We start from the raw sequence: 21,473 nt of genomic DNA, 5'->3' as shown, positions 1-21,473 counted from the left end.
ATTGATTGGGGGGGGGGGGCGGCTGGTTTGCGAGATGGACTGGGCTGCATTCACATCTGACCCGCAGGTCTATGGGTCTATGGACACTGAGGACGGTGTGTGTGTCTAAGTGAATGTATCGAAGCCTCAAGAGTGAGATTAGCATCCCCAACCTTCATGTTAAAAATGGACTTGCATTTACCCGATGCTTCAAGGTGATTCTTAGAAAAAAATACAAAGCACCCGAGGGGATTAATGTGGAATTAATAAATTGTTGTCAGCGCTAGGCAAATTTAATAAAGAGTTTATTGAAGATGTAATAATAGGATAGAGAATGGGAATTCACTGAATATCATGTGTCAGTTTGAAAAGATCTTTGATAAGATGCCAGTGAGCCTTATATCAGAGGTAGGTACACTATTGGAGTACATCACAAGGTTTAGAATTTTGTGCACGTTTGGAACTCCAGCGGTTGATCAAGGATAGTCAACCTGGAATTTGTATGGGGGAAATCCTGTCCCATTAGTTTGAGAAGGTAAGTAATAAGATTGACGAAGGCAGGAAAGTAGATGTTGCCTCTTTTGTTTTGTAAGGCTTTGACAAGATCTTGCATATTAGCCTGGTCTGTAGTTTAGTTTAGAGATACAGCGCGGAAACAGGCCCTTCGGCACACCGAGTCTGCACCGACCAACGATCCCCGCAGGCTAACACTATCCTACACACACACACTACGGATAATTTACAATTATACAATTATACCAAGCCAATTAACCTCCAAACCTGTTTGGCTTTGGAGTGTGGGAGGGAACCGGAGTTCCCGGAGGAAACCCACGCAGGTCACAGGGAGAACGTACAAACTCCATACAGACAGCACCCATAGTCGGGATCGAACCAGGATCCCTGGCACTGTAAGGTAGCAACTCTAAGAACGAAGATGAGGAAAAACATTTTCAGTCAGAGAGTTGTAAATCTGTGGAATTCTCTGCCTCGGAAGGCAGTGTAGGCCAATTCTCTGAATGCATTCAAGAGAGAGCTAGATAAAGCTCTTAAGGATAGCGGAGTCAGGGGGTATGGGGAGAAGGCAGGAACAGGGTATCTGGAACCGTATCATATCATATCATATCATATCATATATATACAGCCGGAAACAGGCCTTTTCGGCCCTCCAAGTCCGTGCCGCCCAGTGATCCCCGCACATTAACACTATCCTACACCCACTAGGGACAATTTTTACATTTTACCCAGCCAATTAACCTACATACCTGTACGTCTTTGGCGTGTGGGAGGAAACCGAAGATCTCGGAGAAAACCCACGCAGGTCACGGGGAGAACGTACAAACTCCTTACAGTGCAGCACCCGTAGTCAGGATCGAACCTGAGTCTCCGGCGCTGCATTCGCTGTAAAGCAGCAACTCTACCGCTGCGCCACCGTGCCGCACCACCTGGAGCTCACTGCCTGAGGAGGTGCTGAAATCAGATGCAGTCACTGTATTCAAGAGATTTAGATGGGAACTTGGAAAGACAAGACAGAAGGGCAGCCACCTAATGCAAGCATATGGGATTAGTGTAGATAGGCAATGTCAGCAGGGACACGATGGGCTGAAGGGCTTGTTTCTATGCTGTGCAGTTCAATTACAAAGTTGTTCGATAATCAGAGTGTTGAGAAAAACATACTAGGATGAAAAAGATTGCTTAAAGCACAGATCAGAATGTGGGGACAATGCAGATCAGAATGCAGGGACAATTTCAGGTTAGAAGACTAACACAGGTGAGGTGCCACAACAATCCATGCTGGGTTCCTGGCTGTGTTTTTCTCTCTTGCCTTAATGTGATGTTTGCTGATGAATACAAAGCTAACTGGAAAATTGAGCTGTGAGGAGGGAGAGTTAGGTGAGTGGGCAAGGTGGTGATAGATTAGTGTAGAAACAATGCTGTTATTTACATTGATAGAAAAAGATCAAAAATAAGACTTCATAATCGAGGAGAAACTAGTGCATAAAGGGATCTGAGAATGTTGGCATATAAAATACCATGTACCCAGGGACAGAGCGCATAGGAAATAAAATGTCACGTTGGAATAGATTGGAGGAATCAGGAATTGTAATTGTATTAGGCCTTTTGCAAATATAGTTATGTACAATTGATGTCTTTTGTCTAAAGAAGGATGTGTTTGCAGTGTTTGAGAACTCTGCCATGAAGACAAAATGAGTAGAATTGGCAATTACGTATTGAAGTTTAGAAGAATGAGAATTGTTATGATTAAACATAAGATTCTGAGCGATTGGTGGGGTCCACCCTAAGTGGCTGGAGATCCAGATCAAAGGCAATATTCTTGGGTCATTTAGGACTGATGAAAGGAATTTTCTTCCCCTCTCAACTCCAGGGAGCTGTGCACGCCGAGTTATTGAGTATCTGTAAGACTGGGATCAATGGATTTTTGGGCACTGGGAGATTTGGGTTTAAGTGGAGTTGGGATGTAGGATCAACTGTGATTTTACTGAGCGATTTCTAGGCCCCACTATTTCTTACTTTACATTTTCAACTCAACCTAACATCAACTAGTCAGACGTCAAATGAAATTCCAAAATAAAGTTGGTGCTCCTGGTCTGATCTTGGCCCATGTGCTTGTAGTGGGAGTAAGCTACCGTAACTCACAGTAATCCATTACTGGTCTCAAGTTCAGCCTCAACGAGTGCCGTTTCCACATTGGGAATTTGGGGTCTGCAGCTGTCTCCAGCCTTTGGTCACAGCGTCTTTTGCGTTGTAAAGGATTGGTGATCTTGCTGGATAGGTGAAGGGGTGAAGCTTGTCCTGCAAACCAATTGACCAAAGTCTTGGAAGTCTGGCGAAGCCACACAGGTTTAGGTTTACTATTGCCATGTGTACCGAGGTACAGTGAAAAGCTTTGTTTTACATGCTATCCAATCCAATCAAATACTACTCTACATAAATATAATCAAACTTAACTCAAGTGCAATAGACAGAGTGAAGGGAAGGATAGAGTATGCAGAATATAGTTCTCAAAATTATAGTGCAACAGTTCCAGAGACAAAGTGTCCACAATGAGGGTGGAGATGCATGGGAAGGAACTCAGAAACCGGTTTAAACTAAAGACCGACACAAAATTCCGCGGTAACTCAGCAGGTCAGGCAGCATCTTTGGAAAAAAAGAACAGGTGATGTTTTGGGTCAAAACCCTTCTTCAGGGTAGAGTTGAATTGGACTGTACCCTAGTTTGTGGAAGGACTATTCAGAAGCCAATTAAGAGGGGAACAAGCCGTTCCTGTGTCTGGTGGGACATGTCTTAAAGCTTCTGTACCTTCTGTCTAACGGGAGTTGGGAGAAGAAGGAATGACCAGGGTGGGAAAGGTCTTTGATTATGTTGACCGCTTTTCAGAGGCAGAATGAAGTGTGAATAGAGTCAGTGGTGGTAAGTCTGGTCTGTGTGGTGGACTGGGCTACATCCACAACTTCTTGCAATCGTGGGCAGTGAGGTTCCCAAACCAAGCTGTGATGCAACCCAAAAGTATGCTTTCTCGTGTGCATCTGTCGATGTGTGTCAGGAACATTGGAGACGTGCCACTCTTCTCCATCTCCTGAGGAAGTACAGGCATTGGTGCTCCTTCTTGGCTCCCGCTTCATTGTAGCTTGTCCACGGCAGATTGTTGGTAACATTTACATCAAGGAATTTTGAAACTCTCAACCATTTTCACTTCGGCTCCATTGATGCTGATTGGGACATATACTCCACCAGGCTTCCAGAAGTCCATAACTAGCTCCTTCATCTTGATGACAATGAGGGGATAGGTTGTTTGCCTGACACCATCTTACTGAGCTCTCTATCTTCTTCCCGTACTCCATCTTGTCATTGTTCATGATCCGGCCCACCACCAGTGGTGTCATCTGGAAACTTGTAGATGGAGTTCGAGGTGAATTTGGTCTTGAGTGTATAGGGAGTATAGTAGGGGACTGTGGGGCACCAGTTGAAAATAATTGTGGACGATGTGTTGTCACCTACCTTCACTGATTGTGACAGCCACAGAAGGCTGAGAAGGCCAAGTCAATGGATGTTTTTAAGGTAGAGATTCATGATTAGTACGGGTGTCAGGGGTTATGGGGAGAAGGCAGGAGAATGGGGTTAAGAAGGAAAGATAGACCAGTCACGATTGAATGGCGGAGTAGACTTGAACGGGCCGAATGGCCTAATTCTGCTCCTATCACTTATTGTGGTCTGTTGGTCAGGAAGTCAAGGATCCACTGGCAGAGGTGGGTACTGATTCCTAGGAGTTCAGAGATGTTTGGGAGGTTTTGTGGCTTTGAAGGGGTTATAGTTGATAAATAGAAGCCTAACATAGACGTCCTGGATTCATTTTGATGCTCTACATAGGTTTTGTCCCACCCGTCTTCATCCAAACTCCGCGGACAGTTTCTCATCATCCTTTCTCCCTTGTGTGTTAATGTAGTTTTTTCCTTCCTAAAATAAGTCTGTAGTATTCTCCTTATCCACTCAATATGATAATGAGTTCCACATCCTTCTCTTTATTTTTGGGGTAAGGACGTTCCTCTGAATTCCCTGTTGTATTTATAAGTGAGTAAAGTTTCCCTCTGCCAAGGTGTGAAGTGTTGACAGGGATGCCATCTGCTGCTGAGGACCTGTAGCTTTTCAGTTGGCATGCAGCCATCTTGGCAGGGTACGGTAGTGAGACTGGACCTTGTTGTAGAATTCTGTCGTAGAGTGGAGTCACAGAGTCTCGTGTCCAGGGCAGTGGTTGAAGAGTTCATTGGCGTCTTCCTGACTGACCGCCTTGATAAGATTGCATCTATCCTTGACTTTCAACCAGGTGGGGCCTCACCGTTGAGGACAGTGGTGACCTTGACACATTTGAGGAATCCATGCGCGTCATTGTTGTCACTGAATAAAAGGCCCCTTTGGGATCTCTGCACCCATCGTTCCTTTCCCGAGCTCATTGGTTTTCAGTTAGTTTATTGAAATGATTGATCGAGGAAAGCATGCAGAAGAGGGAGCAGCTGACGACGGCAGATGGGCAGAGTGGGCTGGTGGTAGAAGAATCGGGGTATTGCCTCCCGCCTTCAAGGTCGGCTGCAGGAGGTGCCCCCGGGACACAAAGGCGGTCCGGCAGGGAAAGGGATGTAAGTTCGCGAGACGATCTGGTGGAGGGAGATGCAGGAGGCCCTGGGGCTTTCTTTGGGCTTACCTAGATTGCTCCAGGTACATCCAGCATGTGGACTTTGGACTTTTTCGTTGTGTAAATGGTGCCAAAATATGGCGACTTGTGTTTGTGCAAGCTATGCAAAAAGAAATTCATTGTGCAGTGCATACTTGACGCTGTTGAACCATAGATACAGCAGGGGAACAGGCCCTTTGGCCCACCGAGCCCACACCCTTTCACCCTTTAGTTCTATGTTATCCCACTTTTGCATCTGTTCTCTGCACACGATAGACATTTTCAGATGTTGATTCACCTACAAATCCACTTGTCTCTGGGAGGTTGGAGGAAACCGAAACCGGAGCCACCGGTCACAGGGAGAACGTGCAAACTACATACGGAGAGCACCCGAGGTCAGGATGGAACCTGGGTCTCTGGCACTGTGTGGCAGCAGCTCTACCAGCTGCGTCACTGTGTCGCACAAAGCGCCAGGTCTACCGCATAGCTTGAACCATACTCTCCCCAACAGTATTGAGTTGAGGTCCGTCTACAACGAGTGCTTCAAGCGATGCCATCAATGCTGGCTCCACAAGCTCTTTGACAGGATAAGTCAACCAATGTCAGTGTCCTCTCCCAGGACAACATCCCCAACGGCCCCAAAATGCAATCAGCTTTTTAATGATTCATTTTCAGGCTTTGGGCATAACTGTCAATGTCAGCATTTATCGTCCCTCCCTTATTAGGGGCACAGTGGTGCGGAGGTAGAGTTGCTGCGTTACAGCGCCAGAGACCCGCGTTCGATCCTGACTACGGGTGCTGCCTGTTTGAACAAAGTTTGAACGTTCTCCCTGTGACCTGCGTGGGTGGTCTCCGGGTTGTCTGGTTTCGTCCCACATTCCAAAGATGTACAGGTTTGTAGATTAGATTAGAGACTTTTATTGTCACATATCACGAGTCACTGTGAGTTGCTTTGTTGTCCATACAAAGAGTCACCATGTAAAGTGCGCTGACAAAGTTACAAAGTACCCCTTTTATTGCCCCAATGGTCCCGTTCACCGTTCCTTGATCATCATTGCTGCCTTTGATTTGTCCTTTTGCATCCATGCACTTGTGTCCTGCGTGTGGGCGTGCCTTCCGGGCCCGGATTGGCCTCACCAGTCACTTCCGGACCCACAGTCACCAATCCTCCAACTGAAAGTGAAGTCGTGCTCTTCTTCGAACCCGAAGGACGAACAACAACAACCTTTCATTTGTTTGTTCTTTGTACCCTCTCGTGCCTCTCGTTTCCCTCTCCCCTAACTCTCAGTCTGAGGAAGGGTCTCGACCCGAAACATCACCTATTCCTTCTCTCCAGAGATGCTGCCTGGCTGGACCTGCTGAGTTACTCCAGCATTTTGTGTCTAGCAGGTAGACAAGGATGTTCTCGAGAGACTCCTCGAAGAAAATGTAACAGCTTCATTAACTTGTGAGAGCACAGAACTTTGGCGTCGATGGTGAAAGGACCACACTGCTTCCCTTACTGCCCTCCCACCCGCCCAGCCAAGCACCAAGTCCGCAGATCGCACATTGACCTCATTAACCAATTAAGCCAGAAAGCCAGTACAGAGGAGAGTCATGCTGCTCACGAGGGAATGCCTAATCAAAAATTAGCAATGGTCTTAATATATATGATCTCATCCTTATGGAAATATTTATCCTAGGTCCGTCCCATCAAAACTATTGATTTTCTTGAAGATCTCTATCAGGCTGTCTGTCCTCTGCTTTCCCTTTTGCAGAGACTGCTCATCTTTTCTGATTTAATGACAGGCCATTAACCTGAAGCTGCGTTTCTCCACAGACCTGCTAAGTATTTCCAGCATTTTGAGTTTTATTTTGTTAAGTACATCTCTTCTCTGCTGATGAGATGCAAGGAATGACAGTTGCTGGAATCGCGAGCACAACACAAGCTGCTGAAGTAACTCGACGGGTCAGGCAGCATCTGTGGAGGAATGGACAGGTGATGTTCTGGGTCGGGACCTTTCTTCAGGCTGATCTACTACCATCAGCCTGAAGAAGGGTGTTGTTCTCTTCTGTGAGTGCACTTGATTTGCATCCTTGCCAAGGCCTTTATAGCCTTTTCTTAATGAGGCCAGAACTGTGCTCGGTTCTCTTGCAGCCTAACCAAGATTTTATACATTTAACATTACCTTTCACTTCCATCCCTTGGGAAATATTTTGCTTTCATTGTGGTTTCTTGACCGACCTCCATCCCAGCTGAGTTGGGCTAAGTGGTTGAAGCCATTGTGTCTCAGCCTGAAGGTTGTTGGTGTCTGGTCTGACTGGAGGGCTGGAGCTGACCATCTTGAATACGGAGGGGTGCCGAGTTACTAGAGGCGTGTGAGATATTGAACCAAGGCTTTGCCTGCCTCCTCGGGTCACAATAAAGGACTGCACGGCAGTATTTGAAGATGCAAGTGGCATCTCTCTCTCTCTCTCTCTCTCTTTCTCTCTCTCTTTCTCTCTCACTTCTCTCTCTCTTTCTCTCTTTCTCTCCCTCTCTCTTTCTCTTTCTCTCTTTCTCTTTCTCTCTCTTTCTCTCTCTCTTTCTCTCTCTCATTCTCTCTCTCATTCTCTCTCTCATTCTCTCTCTCATTCTCTCTCTCATTCTCTCTCTCTCTCTCTCTCTCTCTCTCTCTCTCTCTCTCTCTCTCTCTCTCTCTCTCTCTCTCTCTCTCTCTCTCTCTCTCTCTCTCTCTCTCTCTCTCTCTCTCTCTCTCTCTCTCTCTTTCTCTCTCTCTTTCTCTTTCTCTCTCTCTTTCTCTTTCTCTCTCTCTTTCTCTCTCTGTCTCTCTTTCTCCGAATAGATGGGGGAGAGGATGTGCAAGAATGCCATTTGTCACATTTGTTGTGTGTAGGGTTTTACTGAGTGTAATTTGGCAAGTTGACAAATGTTCCACAATAAGAAATTGGCTGTGAAGTCTTTTGATGGAGAATTTATTTTTAATTAATTTTTTTACTTAAAATATGATTTAAAATGTGCCAGCAGTGGTAACGCTCTGAGAACAGCCCTGTAGTAGAATTGGCCCAGGTTACCTCGACTAGTCTGCTGAAAAAGCACTTTGTTTTATTCTCCTGCCCATTCTGAACACATCTTGCTAACAAAAATCTCAACCATCTTCCTCATGATCTAGTTGCGTGCCAGACCCTTTCCTCAACTTTCTTTTTTAAAAAAAACTTTGGAAAAACAAATGATTTTAAAAGAACACTGTTTTATTTATAATACTTGGGATTGGAGGTTCTGCAGATTCTTGGTGTCTCTTGACAGCTAAGGTGTTAAATTGATGTGTTGAGATCAACAATGACAGGATTTGCAATGATGAATGTGCACAGTTAGAAGGGGATAAAAATCGGATGGTTCAAAGTCTGTTGTGTACATGAGGTGCAAAAACCATACTCTGAAAAGGAAATGAAAGTACTGTGTACTGACGCCACACACACACACACACTCACACACACACACACACACACACACACACACAGACACACACAGACACACAGACACACACAGACAGACACACACGCACACAGACACCTAAGCACACAGCCAGAGAGACACACACACACACACACACACACAATGATCTGATCAACCTATTTTTAACTTTCATCATTCAATGGAAATGATTGAGGATTTTAAAGACCGCAGGAAATTGTACAGAGTTGTGGAAGTAGCCCAGTCCATCACATAAACCAGCCTCCCATCGATTCCATCGACACTTCACGCTGCCTCGGCAAGGCCACCAACTGAGTCAAGGACCCTTTCCTTTCTTTCCCTCTCCCATCAGGCAGGAGATATAGAAGTTTGAAAACGCATACCTCCAGATTCAGGACCAGGTTTTTCCCAGCTGTTATCAGGCAACTGAATGGTCCTCCCATCAGCTAGAGTGCATTCCTGACCTCCCGCCTACCTCATTAGAGACCTGCAAACTTTCTTTAATTGGGCTTCATAGAACTTCATCATTATATCGTTGCACTAAATGTTGTACCCTTTATCTGTGCACTGTGGGCAGCTTGATTGTATTCATGTATAGTATTTTATTGACTGGATAACACGCAAACACAGGCTTTTCACTGTATTTTGGTACACGTGGCAATAATAATCAAAACTAAATGAACATTATCAGGGCCTGACTCTGTCGTCTAATATCCACTTTGTATGAATGGGTTACAGGTTCATGAATGATCAGTGCGCCGAAGTCTGTGAGTCTTGCACTGAGGGACAGGCAGCAATCTGTTTTCGCAGGAGTGTGAGTAGGAAGCTGCATTCACACTGCCGTGTAGCTGGAGCTCGGCTTAGCTCAGCTGCTCGCACAGTCACCTCTGAGTCAGACTTTGAACCAATGCCCTATCTGCCAGGCCCCCTGCGGCGGGTGGCTGCTGAAGAGCCCGGTGGCACCAGTCAGCAGAGAACGGCCAGCTCCCTGGTGACCGGCCCAGCGCTTCTCCCCGTCACCACCTCAGCCAACGTCTGAGTGCAAATTGGCTGCTGACTTTGCATACGTAACCATCTGTATCTCCTAGAATAAAGGAATGAGAAAGGGTACGATGTACTGGAATTTTTGGGGACGTGAAGAAGTCCCAAAGTACCTCACTGGCAAAAAGTCCCAGTGGTCAGTGATGCTAAATTATACGTGGCAAACTCCTACAATTCAATTATATCAACATCTGGATTTTGTAGAATGGAACAAGCATTAATCTAGCATTTCATATTCTTGGATAACTTCGCATTATTTAACATCACAAGTGAAGGAACTATAATCTTACTGAGTATGTGCAGGAAGGAACTGCAGATGCTGGTTTATACCAAAGATAGACTCAAAATGCTGGAGTAACTCAGCGGGTCAGGCAGCATCTCTGGAGAAAAGGAATAGGTGATGCTTCGGGTCAAGGAGAACATGCAAACTCCGTACAGAAAGCACCTTTAGTCATGTTGGAGCCCGGGGTCTCTGGCACTGTGAGGCAGCAGCTCTCTGCACCACCGTACTGAGGTCTTTGTCAACATACAGCAAAGTTGCTTGTTAAACACTCGGAGCAGATTCAGGAAAGTTGATTTTAAAAAGAAGCAGTGACCATTTTAATTTTCCTATTTGTTTTGGATTAGGTCGCCATCGACGGGTTGCTAATCAGATTCCTGAAGACATCCTGAATAACAGAGAGCTACAGGAGGCTGTCAGAGTGCTTCCCAGTAATTATAACTTCGAGATTTATAAGACTGTCTGGAGAATAAAGCAAGCGGAAGCTAAGAGAGGTATCAGTATTTTTTCTTTCTTCTCCAAATGGTGCTGTTTATAAACACAGGAAATGGAAGATGTGAATGTTCCAGAGTTCTCCCATCCAGCTTCCAATCTTTCACTCTATCCAAAACTCTGGCTTGTGTTTCAACTCATTCCAAGTACTTTTCACCCCACTGGCTCCAGCTATGACAATGACAATGCCTTTTTGGCCTTGCATTGTCTTCCTACACCCTGCTCACCAAAATTTTAACCCCCACCAGCTCCTTCCCTGCAAACTCTCCCAGCACTAAGAACCTTTTATACGTCCCTCCAACTCCAGTCTTTAGATTTTAGTTTTAGAGATACAGAGCAGAAACAGGCCCTTTGGCCAACCGGGTCCGTGCTGACCAGCGTTCCCCGCACATTAACACTATCCGAGGGACAATTGTTACATTTACCAAGCTAATTAACCTACAAACCTGTACGTCTTTGGCGTGTGGGAGGAAACCGAAGATCTGGGAGAAAACAGGGAGAACGTACAAACTGCATACAGACAGCACCCGTAGTAGGGATCGAACCAGGTCTCCGGTGCTGCATTCGCTGTAAGGCAGCAACTCTACCGCTGCACCACCATGACCACCATAGTCTCTGTACGTCTTCAGTTTTAAGAGTTCACCACTGCTTACTCCATGTTTTAGGATTCCTTATCCTTCCCCTTACCTCCCACCAAGACACTTCTTAGACCCAGCTCTGATCCTATGGTTATGTTCATCTCTGTTCATTTCACTCAATGCTCATGGCTCAATGGTTCTTGGCTCAATGCTAAATTTGATAATGCTCTTGCAAAGCACATTGCTAAGTTTCAGTAAGTTAGATGTGCTATGTACATACTGGTGAATGAAATGTGGTAGTTATGATAAATTTAAAGGGTTGGCGATTCTATCCAGATGGATCATAGGCAGACAGCATGGGAGCAAGCCCTTCAGTCCCACTTGCCCACGCTGACCAAGATGGAAGCAAGCCCTTCAGTCCCACTTGCCCATGCCGACCAAGATGGAAGCAAGCCCTTCAGTCCCACTTGCCCACGCCGACCAAGATGGAAGCAAGTCCTTCAGTCCCACTTGCCCATGCTAACCAAGATGGAAGCAAGCCCTTCAGTCCCACTTGCCCATGCCGACCAAGATGCCCAATCTACACTAATTGGTCGATATCCTGCTAAACTTTTCTTATACATGTCCATGTACAAATGTCTTTCAAATGTTGTTATAGTAGCTCCCTCAACAACCTCCACTAGCAGCTCGTTTCATATATCCACCACCTGTGTGAATAAGTCGCCAGTTAGATTCCTAATAAATCTTTCCCCTCTCACCATAAATCTATGTCTTCTGGTTTTTAATTCTCCTAGTCTGAGTAAAAGATTCTGTGTATTCACCCTATCTATTCCCCTCGTGACTTAATACACCTCCATAAGATCACCCTCAGCCTTCTGTGCTCCAGATAATAAAATCCTGACCCGCCCAATCTCTCCCTATTGCCCAGGCCCTGGCAACATCCTCCAAATCTTCTCTGCACTCCGTCAACTTTATGACATCCTTCCTATGGCACGGTGATCGCAATACTCCAAATGCGGCCTCACCAACATGTGCTCCTACACACCTGGCCTCAATTTGAGGACTGCTGCTGTCATATGGGTCAAAGTGGTGACATAGAAACATACAGCACGGAAACAGGCTCCTGGGCCCAATTGGTCCATGCTGATCAGGTTTCACCCGGCGTTATTCCCATTTCCATTTTCTATCCATGCACTTGTCTAAAATGTCTTACACCCAGCTCTACAGCTTCCTCTGGCAGGTTATTCCATGGACTCACCACCCTCCGGTTAACAAATGACTCCTTTCCCTCTCATCGTTTTTCATCTCTCCCTCTCATCTTTAACTGCTCTCCAGACTGTGGCCATTCACCTTAATCTATGCTTCCCTTGGTTTTGTAGACCTTTACGTCTCCTCGGCCTCCTGTGCTCGAGGAAAAAAAGTCACAGCCTACTAAACTACTTCTTGCAACTCAAGCTATCGAGTCTTGGAAACATCGTAGTGAATAGTTTCTGCTCCTCTTCCAGTTTAGTGACATCTTTTCCATAGCAGGCCGTTCAGAAATGCACACAATGCTCTAAATGTGGTCTCACCAACATCTTGTTCAGCTGTAGCACGACGTCCCAACTCCTGCACCCAGTGCCCTCACCAATGAAAGCAAGCATGCGAAACGTGCTGTTAGCAAGGCTGCTGCCCCACAGCTCCAGTGACCTGGGATCGATCCTGACCTTCAGTGCTGTCTATGTGGAGTTCGCAGATCTCCCTGTGACCGAGTGTGTCAACTCAAGATGCCCCCTTTTCCTCCCAAACCCGCGTGGATCGATCGGTTACTTTGCCACTTAACCTATCTCCAGCGATTGGAAGATCTGCGGGGAGTTAATGGGGGATGTGGGTGGAATAACATGAGAGTTGGGCCTTCAATGCTGTATTACTCTAAATGCCACCAGACCCCTCCTTTCCATCAAGCTTGGGCGGGGTCTTCAAACAAAATTGTAATTGTACTGAAATATTTTCATGTAAACAATGCAGGTACAAGGCAATGCGATTGAAGTGTTTAATCCACCCAAAACTTCATCCTCAACATTGATGGTCTCCCAGTATCCACCTCCCCTCACATCCGGAATCTTGGAATCATCTTTGATCAAACCCTCTCCTTCGACAAACACATCAAACACATCACAAAGACAGCCTTCTTCCACCTCAAAAACATCGCCCGTCTCCGTCCATCCCTCTCCTCCACAGCTGCAGAAACCCTCATCCACGCCTTCATCACCTCCCGTCTGGTCTACTGCAACAGCCTCCTCTATGGCGCACGCTCAAAAATCATCAGTAAACTTCAATACATTCAAAACTCCGCTGCCCGTCTACTCACCCACACCCCGATCCGTGACCATATCACCCCCGTCCTTTATAAACTCCACTGGCCCCCCATCCCCCAGAGAATCCAGTACAAAATCCTCCTCATAACCTACAAAGCCCTCCATAACCTGGCCCCATCCTACCTGACCGACCTCCTCCACAGGCACACTCCCACCTGCACCCTCCGCTCTGCTGCTGCCAATCTCCTATCCCCCCACAACCGGACCAAACTCAGATCCTGGGGGGACAGGGCTTTCTCCATCGCTGCTCCCACCCTATGGAACTCACTACCCCAAACCGTTAGAGACTCCTCCACACTCACCACATTCAAAACATCACTGAAGTCTCACCTGTTCAGTACTGCCTTCAACCACTGAAGGTCACCTCACCTTCTGTCTCCTTTCTCTGTTCGTTTACTTATTTATCTATTTATTCACTTCCCTATGTTCTCTAAATCTCTGTAAAGCGTCTTTGAGTATATGAAAAGCGCTATATAAATAAAATGCATTATTATTATTATTATTAAAATTATCAAATGATGAGCGAAGTTAGAAAGAAGCAGGCCATTTTCAGTTAATGGTCAAGAATGGAACCTCGTAGTTAATCTTCACATTCGTTAAGAGGATGCATGTACATTTATTAGAGGTACTTTGGGAGATGTTCCGAGGTTGTGGGATCATTTAGGTTTATTATTGTCATGTGTACTGAGGTTCAGTCAAAAACTAAGCGGTAATGTTGCTGCCACACAGCACCAGTTTGATCCTGACTATGGGTGTTGTCTATACACAGTTTATACGTTCCTCCCGTGACTGCATGGGTTTTCTCTGGGTGCTCCGGTTTCCTCACACACGCCAAAGTCGTACAGATATGTAGGTTGATTGGCTTCTGTAAATTGTCCCTAGTGTGTAGGATAGTGCTAGTGTACGGGGCGATCGCAGGTCGCCACGGACCCGGTAGGCTGAAGGGCCTGTTTCCACGCTGTATCTCTAAACTAAACTAAACTATCCAAACAAATTTAGATAATACTAAACATGAATACAAACAAGCCAAACACAAGTACAAAAGGAAGAGAAGAGAAAACGATACAGAGTGCAGAATATAGTTTTCAGAATTGTGGATACTAGGTTTTGATTTCAGGTTCATTTAATTGACAGAATTTTGTACAGCATGGTTCATAATTCAATACACCATCTATATAACAACAGAGTTACCATACCTAGTGTATGATTGCTAAATGAAGAGATGTAGCAGCAGAAAGGAGAAATTTCTACTTCACACAAGGCACGGTGGCGCAGAGGTAGAGTTGCTGCCTGACAGCGTTTGCAGCACCGGAGACCCGGGATCGATCCCGATTACGGGTGCTGTCTGTACGGAGTTTGTACGTTCTCCCCGTGACCTGCATAGGTTTTCTCCGAGATCTTCGGTTTCCTCCCACGCTCCAAAGACGTACAGGTTTGTAGGTTAATTGGCTCGGTATAAATGTAAATTGTCCCTACTAGTGTGTGTAGGATAGTGTTGATGTGCAGGGATAGTTGGTAAGTGCGGACTTGGTGGGCCGAAGGGCCTATTTCCTGTTTCAAGGCTTTAGAAATCATTTATAGGATGAGAAATTATGGCATTACATGCCAACAATTTTAAAACATTGGAGTTAGGAAGGAAAGGGGATATTGAACCAAGGTGAAGAAAGGTGACTGGAGTTATTTGTTCACTCAGAGACTAAACTACAGTGGACAGGTTAGGCTGAATGGCCTGTTTTGAATATACAACATCAATCGAATTAATTCCACCCTCAGGAAAGCTGCTCCAATTGCTAATGCTGGATCATCATCCAATGCCCGCCCGCACTGACACATTCTCTCATTGCATTTTGATGATTCGAATTGTGCATCCACTGAATTTAAACTATTTCTGGCAGCAGTAAGAGGTGCCTGCCTGTATGGTATCTTGTGTGGTGCATTTCATAAGCGTGAGATCCCTAAGTGCTTGATACCAAATAAAATAGATATGAAATGTCACCGAGCAATAGAGCTATACAGCACGGAAACAGCCCCTGTGGGCCAACTCGTCCATGTTGCTTATCTGAGCTAGTTTCCCTTTGCCTGGGCCATATCCCTCCAAGCCTTTCCCATCCATGTACCTGTCCAAGTGTATTCTAAATGTTGTCATTGATTCCGCCTCTACCACATCTTCCTGCAGCCTATTCTGCGTATGCTTCACCTTGTATGTGAAAAAATTGCCCCTCGGGTTCCTTTTAGATCTTTCTCCTCTCACCTGAAGCCTTAAGCTTTAGGCTCCCCTACCCTGGGGAAGAGATTGTAGTTATTTTTAATTTGGTATGCCTCTATAAGGTGACTCCTCAGCTTCCTACATTCCAGGGATAAAAGATCCAGTCTATCGAGCTTCTCCTCATAACTCAAACCCAAAATCTGTTTAGTTTAGTTTCTTTCTGTGTCACGTGTACCGAGGTACAGTGAAAAGCTTTTTGTTGCGTGGAAAGACAATGCATGATTATCAATGTATAGTATGATTATCAATGTATAGTATGATTATCAATGTATAGTATGATTATCAATGTATAGTATGATTATCAATGTATAGTATGATTATCAATGTATAGTATGATTATCAATGTATAGTATGATTATCAATTTATAGTATGATTATCAATGTATAGTATGATTATCAATGTATAGTATGATTATCAATGTATAGTATGATTATCAATGTATAGTATGATTATCAATGTATAGTATGATTATCAATTTATAGTATGATTATCAATGTATAGTATGATTATCAATGTGTAGTATGATTATAATGTATAGTATGATTATCAATGTATAGTATGATTATAATGTATAGTATGATTATAATGTATAGTATGATTATAATGTATGATAATCATGTATCTGTACACTGAATGGCTCGATAGTAATCATGTATTTTTTTCCGCTGATGGTTAGCACGCAACAAAAGCTTTTTACTGTACCTCAGTACACGTGACAATAAACTAAACTAGAACCGAGCCTTTCACTGTGTACAGCTACATGATAAAGGTAATAAAGTTTTTACCCTGGGGAAGGCAATAACGTTTAATGCAAGATAAAGTCCGATTAATGTTTACTGTTGTAATGCAGGAAGTGCACTAACCAATTTATGCAGAGCAAGCTGCCATAAAGTAAATCTATTTCAGTGATTTAGATTAAGGGATAAATACTGACCAAGTGGCAGCGACTGCCCATGTTTGTCTTCAGTGTAGTGCCGTGGGATCCTTTATATTTGCCTGAGAAGAGGTGAGGTTTCCTTTTACTGTCTCATCATACGTACAATATAGAGGGTGCAGTAGGCCATTTGGCCCTCAGTTTTAGTTTATTTTTAGAGATATAGCGTGAAACAGGCCCTTCATCCCAACGAGCCCACCCGTTCAGTCACCCGTTCACCCTAGTTCTGTTATCCCACTTTCACATCCACTCCCTACACACCAGGGACAGTTCACAGAGGCCTTTTAACCTGTGAACCCTCACATCTTTGGGAGGTAGGAGGAAACCGGAGTACCCAGAGGAAAACCCACGTGGTCACAGGGAGAACGTGCAAACTCCACACAGACAGCATCCAAGGTCAGGATTGAACCTGAGTCTCTGGCGCTACTGAGGCAGCAGCTCCGCCGTTCAATCAGATTGATCTTTCCCCCAGTGCCTCTTTTCTGTACTAACCTCAATACCCTTGACTCCCTTAATATTTAAAAATTAATTCAACCCCACTAGTCAGAAGTGAAATTGATTTGTTGCTTCACCTAGATGAAGGGAAGGGAAGAGAGTGAAAGGACAGGCGTTGTCGACATTATCCATGCTGTCTCTGGTTCACTGGAAGGGCAAGTATCCTTACCCCGACCTGTAAGAACCCAGTACCACTCACTGGCCACATTTGCCTAATCCCATATTCCCAAAACAGGCATTCTATTCCGTTTTGTCATGGAAAGAGACAGGCAGCCAAACAGGAGAAAAGATTCAAGGATGGGGCAGCACGCCAGAGACCCGGGTTCCATCCTGACCACGGGTGCTGTCTGTACGGAGTTTGTCCATTCTCCCGTGACCACGTGGGCTTTCTTCGAGTGATCTAGTTTCCTCCCACATTCCAAAGACGTACAGGTTTGTAGGTTAATTTGGCTGTGGTAAAAATGAGAAAATATCCTTAGTGTGTACGAGGATCACTGGTCGGTACGGAATTGATGGGCCGAAGGGCCTGTTTCCACGCTGTATCTCTAATCTAAACTCAATTATGTTCCCAATGCTCCTTGGGGGGGGTGGGGGGGGGACACTGATGGATGTCTGTGGTTCCCACATTGGCATCCATAACCAACCGGGAACCATAAAACTGGAGCGGAAAGCTGTAACCCTTGATCCCGAGGGACTGCGAAGAAGTAAATAAGATCAGTGGAAAGGAACTGCAGATGCTGGTTTACTCCGAAGGTAGACACAAATTGCTGGAGTAACCCAGCGGGACAGGTAGCATCTCTGGAGAGAAGGAGTAGGTGACGCGAAGAACCCAATTTCTTCAGACCTGAAGAAGGGTTTTGACCCGAAACGTCACCTATTCATTTTCTCCAGAGATTTTGCCTGACCCGCTGAGTAAAAAAGATGATATGAGTATAGAGCATAGAACAGTACAGCACAGGACTAGACCCTTCGGCCCACAACATCCATATTGAAAATTATAGCATGCAAAACGAATCCCCTCTGTCAGCAGGTGATCCATATCCCTCCATTTCCTGTGTATCCACGTGCCTGTCTAAAAGCATCTTAAACGCCACTATCGTATCTCCACCACCACCCTTGCCAGCACATTCCAGGCACCCATCACTCTATGTAAATAAAAATTCTACCCCACAAATCTTTAAACTTTGCTCTTCTCACCTGCGCCTGCTGGTCTTTGACATTCCCACCCTGGGGAAAAAGGCTCTGATTGTCCATTCTATCTATGCCTCTCATCATTTTACATAATCAGGTCACCCCTCAGCCACCGATGTTCCAGAAAAAACAATCCATGTCTGTCCAACCTCTCCTTATAAAAGTACCCTCTAATCCTGGCAGCATTCTGGTGAACCTCTTTTACATTCTCTCCAAAATCCCCCACGTCCATTTTGTATTGGGGAATCCAGAAGTGCACGTGATACTCCAACTGCGGACTAAGCAACTGATCGAGCTGAATCATGACTGCCTGACTCTTGTACTCAATGTTTCTCTCCACTGAGCCAGGATTAGTTTATGTTTATACCGAGAGAGTGCTGGTACCACAGGAAATAATAAGATGGGGAGGTGAATCAGTAGCCTCTGAGACATGCACGAAGTGAGAGCTTAAGGACTGAGTGTGAGATCTGGCTGGCCACATGTCTGATGCAGTTAAATGCGTCTGAAAGAAACATGCAGATTCATAGGCTGTGCGTGAATGACTGGCAGTGCAGCATGTGGCCAACGACTCACTGGCCAACCTTCAAAAAAAAAAACAACAGTCAACATGCCAAGTTTTGGGATCTTTACCACAGTACTGATTTCTCTGTACTGTGATAAAGATCCCAAAACTTTGCACTCTATATCTTTCTTTATCTGCAGAAGGGTCCCGACCCATGCCCGAGTCTCCTGTCCATTCCTGCCACCGATGCTGCCTGACCTACTGAGTTACCCCAGCACTTTCCAGTGCTTTACTCTGAATCTCTCTGTCTTTTCCTGGACTATTGCCCATCCCAGCCAAAGGTGCTGCCTCTTGCTTGTGTTTTATTCTGTCAGCACGAGCTGTTGTCTGCAGAACCATGACATAGAGTCATAGAGTTACAGAGTGGAAGCAGGCCCTGCGGTCCAACTTGCCCACCCCTGCCCAACATGTCCCATCTACGCAAGTCCCACCTGCCCTCCTTTTGTCTCTCCAAACCTGGGCAAGAGACTCTACCCGATCTATTCCTTTCACCACATATCGCAGGAGGGTGAGGGGTGATCTTATAGAGGTGTTCAAAATCATGAGAGGAATAGATCGGGTGGACGCACGTAGTTTCTTGCCCAGAGGAGGGGGAGCGAGAACCAGAGGACATAGGAATAAGGTGAGGGGGGAAAGATTTAATAGGAACCTGAGGGGTAACTTTTTCACATAGAGGGTGGTGGGTGTATGGAACAAGCTGCCAGAGGAAGTAGTTGAGGCAGGGACAATCCCAACATTTAAGAAACAGTTAGACAAGCACGTGGATACGACAGGTTTGGAGGAATATGGGCCAAATGAGGGCAGGTGGGACTAGTGTAGATGGGACGTGTTGGTCGTTCTGGGCCGTTGGGCCGAAGGGCCTGTTTCCACACTGTATGACTATGACTCTATCTCACTGTCCTAGATTACGATGTATCCTTGCAGTTCATCACAGTGCTGTGGCTTCTGCTGCTTCGGCTCTCAGTTACCGACCTTTCTCCCCAAACCTCTACCTTCCTCTCATTGTAAATGTTCCTTATAAACCTCGCTCTATGACCGAGCATTTGGGCAGCTGCCTGATATCCATCTATATGACTTGGTGTCATTACTTTGTGTGATTATGCTCCAGCACTGGGTCTTGGGACATTTTACTGCTTTTAAAGGCATGATATTAATGCAATTTGTTATTTGAGCTTCGACCATGAATATCAGTGAGCCCATTTTTTGACGATGAGTAAACCATAGCTGATCACCCGTCTTGCATCCCCTGGGGATATAAAGACTTTCTTTTTGCAATGGCATTATTGCCTTGGTTGAGATTAAGATATTCTTGAAGAGTAGAAAGCGATACACAAAGGCCAGTGAGCATGCTTTATTGCAGCATGTTGCAAATTTATCTTGTGCTCCCTGAATCCCATCTACCAAATTACACCCTCTCTGCATCTGCACTTTGATATTACCCCCTCTCTTTATCTGTCCCTTCATGTTCTACCCTCTCCAAACCTGCACTTAGAGAGGCAGCACAGTGGCGCATTTGGTGGAGCTGTTGCCTCACAGCACCAGAGATCCGGGTTCGATCCTGAACTCGGGTGTTGTCTGTGTGGAGTTAGCACGTTCTCCCTGTCACCACATAGGTTTCGTCCGGGTGCTCCAGTTTCCTCCCGCATCTCAAAGACATGTGGGTTTGTTGATTGATTGGCCTCTGTACAATTGCCCCTCTTGTGTGGGGAGTAGATGCGAAAGTGGAATAGCACAGAACTAGTGTGAATGGGTGATCGATGATGGACGGGCTGAAGGGCCTGTTTCCTTGCTGAATCTTTCGATAAATCAAAAAAAATCAATATTATATTCTTTCTGTATTTGTACTTTGACATTGTATGAACTATGGATCATTACTCCATATTGTGCATTTATGACTCGTGTATTATATCTCCATTTATACACTTCTGTTTTACTGTATACCTTTTCTCTATCTCTACCCCATGTTATTTCCTGTCCATTCCACTACGCCATATTATTTTGGATCTGAACGCCATGTTACTCCCCAGGCTCTCCATGAAAACTATTCTACCTGTATCCTTACATTGCAGATAGACACAAAACGCTGGAGTAACTCAGTGGGTCAGGCAGTATCTCTGAAGAAAAGGAATAGGTTACCTTTCAGGTTGAGGCCCTTCTTCCTCACATTGCACCTTTTCTGTATCAATAGTAATAATTGAATTGAATTGAATTCTATACTCCCACATTACTCTTTGTGCCTGCACCCACATGGGAGTCTGAAGAAGGGTCTGGACCCGAAGCGTCACCCATTCCTTCTCTCCAGAGATGCTGCCTGTTACTCCAGCTGAGTTACTCCAGCTTTTTGTGTCCATCTTCCGTTTCAACCAGCATCTGCAGTTCCTTCCAACACACACACATGGGATGGATGTTCCATCTATATGTGAATTCCATGAACTGTTCTATATTCACTGTATACCTTTGTGCTATACTGCAGTGTGGGGAACTCATCATTTGTCTTTGCTCTGATGTAGAACCCAAGATGTTGTATGTACTTTCGTCCCGCAGGGTTTAATGTAAACCCCATAGTCTGCAATCCCATGTCCTAGATGCTCCCAGTTCCCTTCATGCGTGCAGTGCGGGACTCGCATTTCCTCACAGCCATGATATTACACTTGCCAA

At 45.3% G+C, this 21,473-nt stretch overlaps 1 protein-coding gene across 1 annotated transcript in view; it reads left to right on the top strand.

Moving 5' to 3' along the window:
- Positions 1–21,473, top strand: part of dph1 (diphthamide biosynthesis 1) — a gene marked incomplete at its 5' end in the record, with an annotated part of 649,238 nt that overhangs the window by 2,969 nt on the left and 624,796 nt on the right. Inside the window, one exon of the mRNA XM_078422395.1 lies at positions 10,287–10,433. Coding sequence (XP_078278521.1) covers positions 10,287–10,433 — 147 coding nt within the window. The remainder of the gene's footprint in view (positions 1–10,286; positions 10,434–21,473) is intronic.

The sequence above is a fragment of the Rhinoraja longicauda genome, chromosome 26, assembly GCF_053455715.1.
Source record: "Rhinoraja longicauda isolate Sanriku21f chromosome 26, sRhiLon1.1, whole genome shotgun sequence".
Classification (NCBI taxonomy): domain Eukaryota; kingdom Metazoa; phylum Chordata; class Chondrichthyes; order Rajiformes; family Arhynchobatidae; genus Rhinoraja; species Rhinoraja longicauda.
The sequence above is the reverse complement of the archived record's forward strand: the minus strand, read 5'-3'. Positions and strand labels throughout refer to the sequence as shown.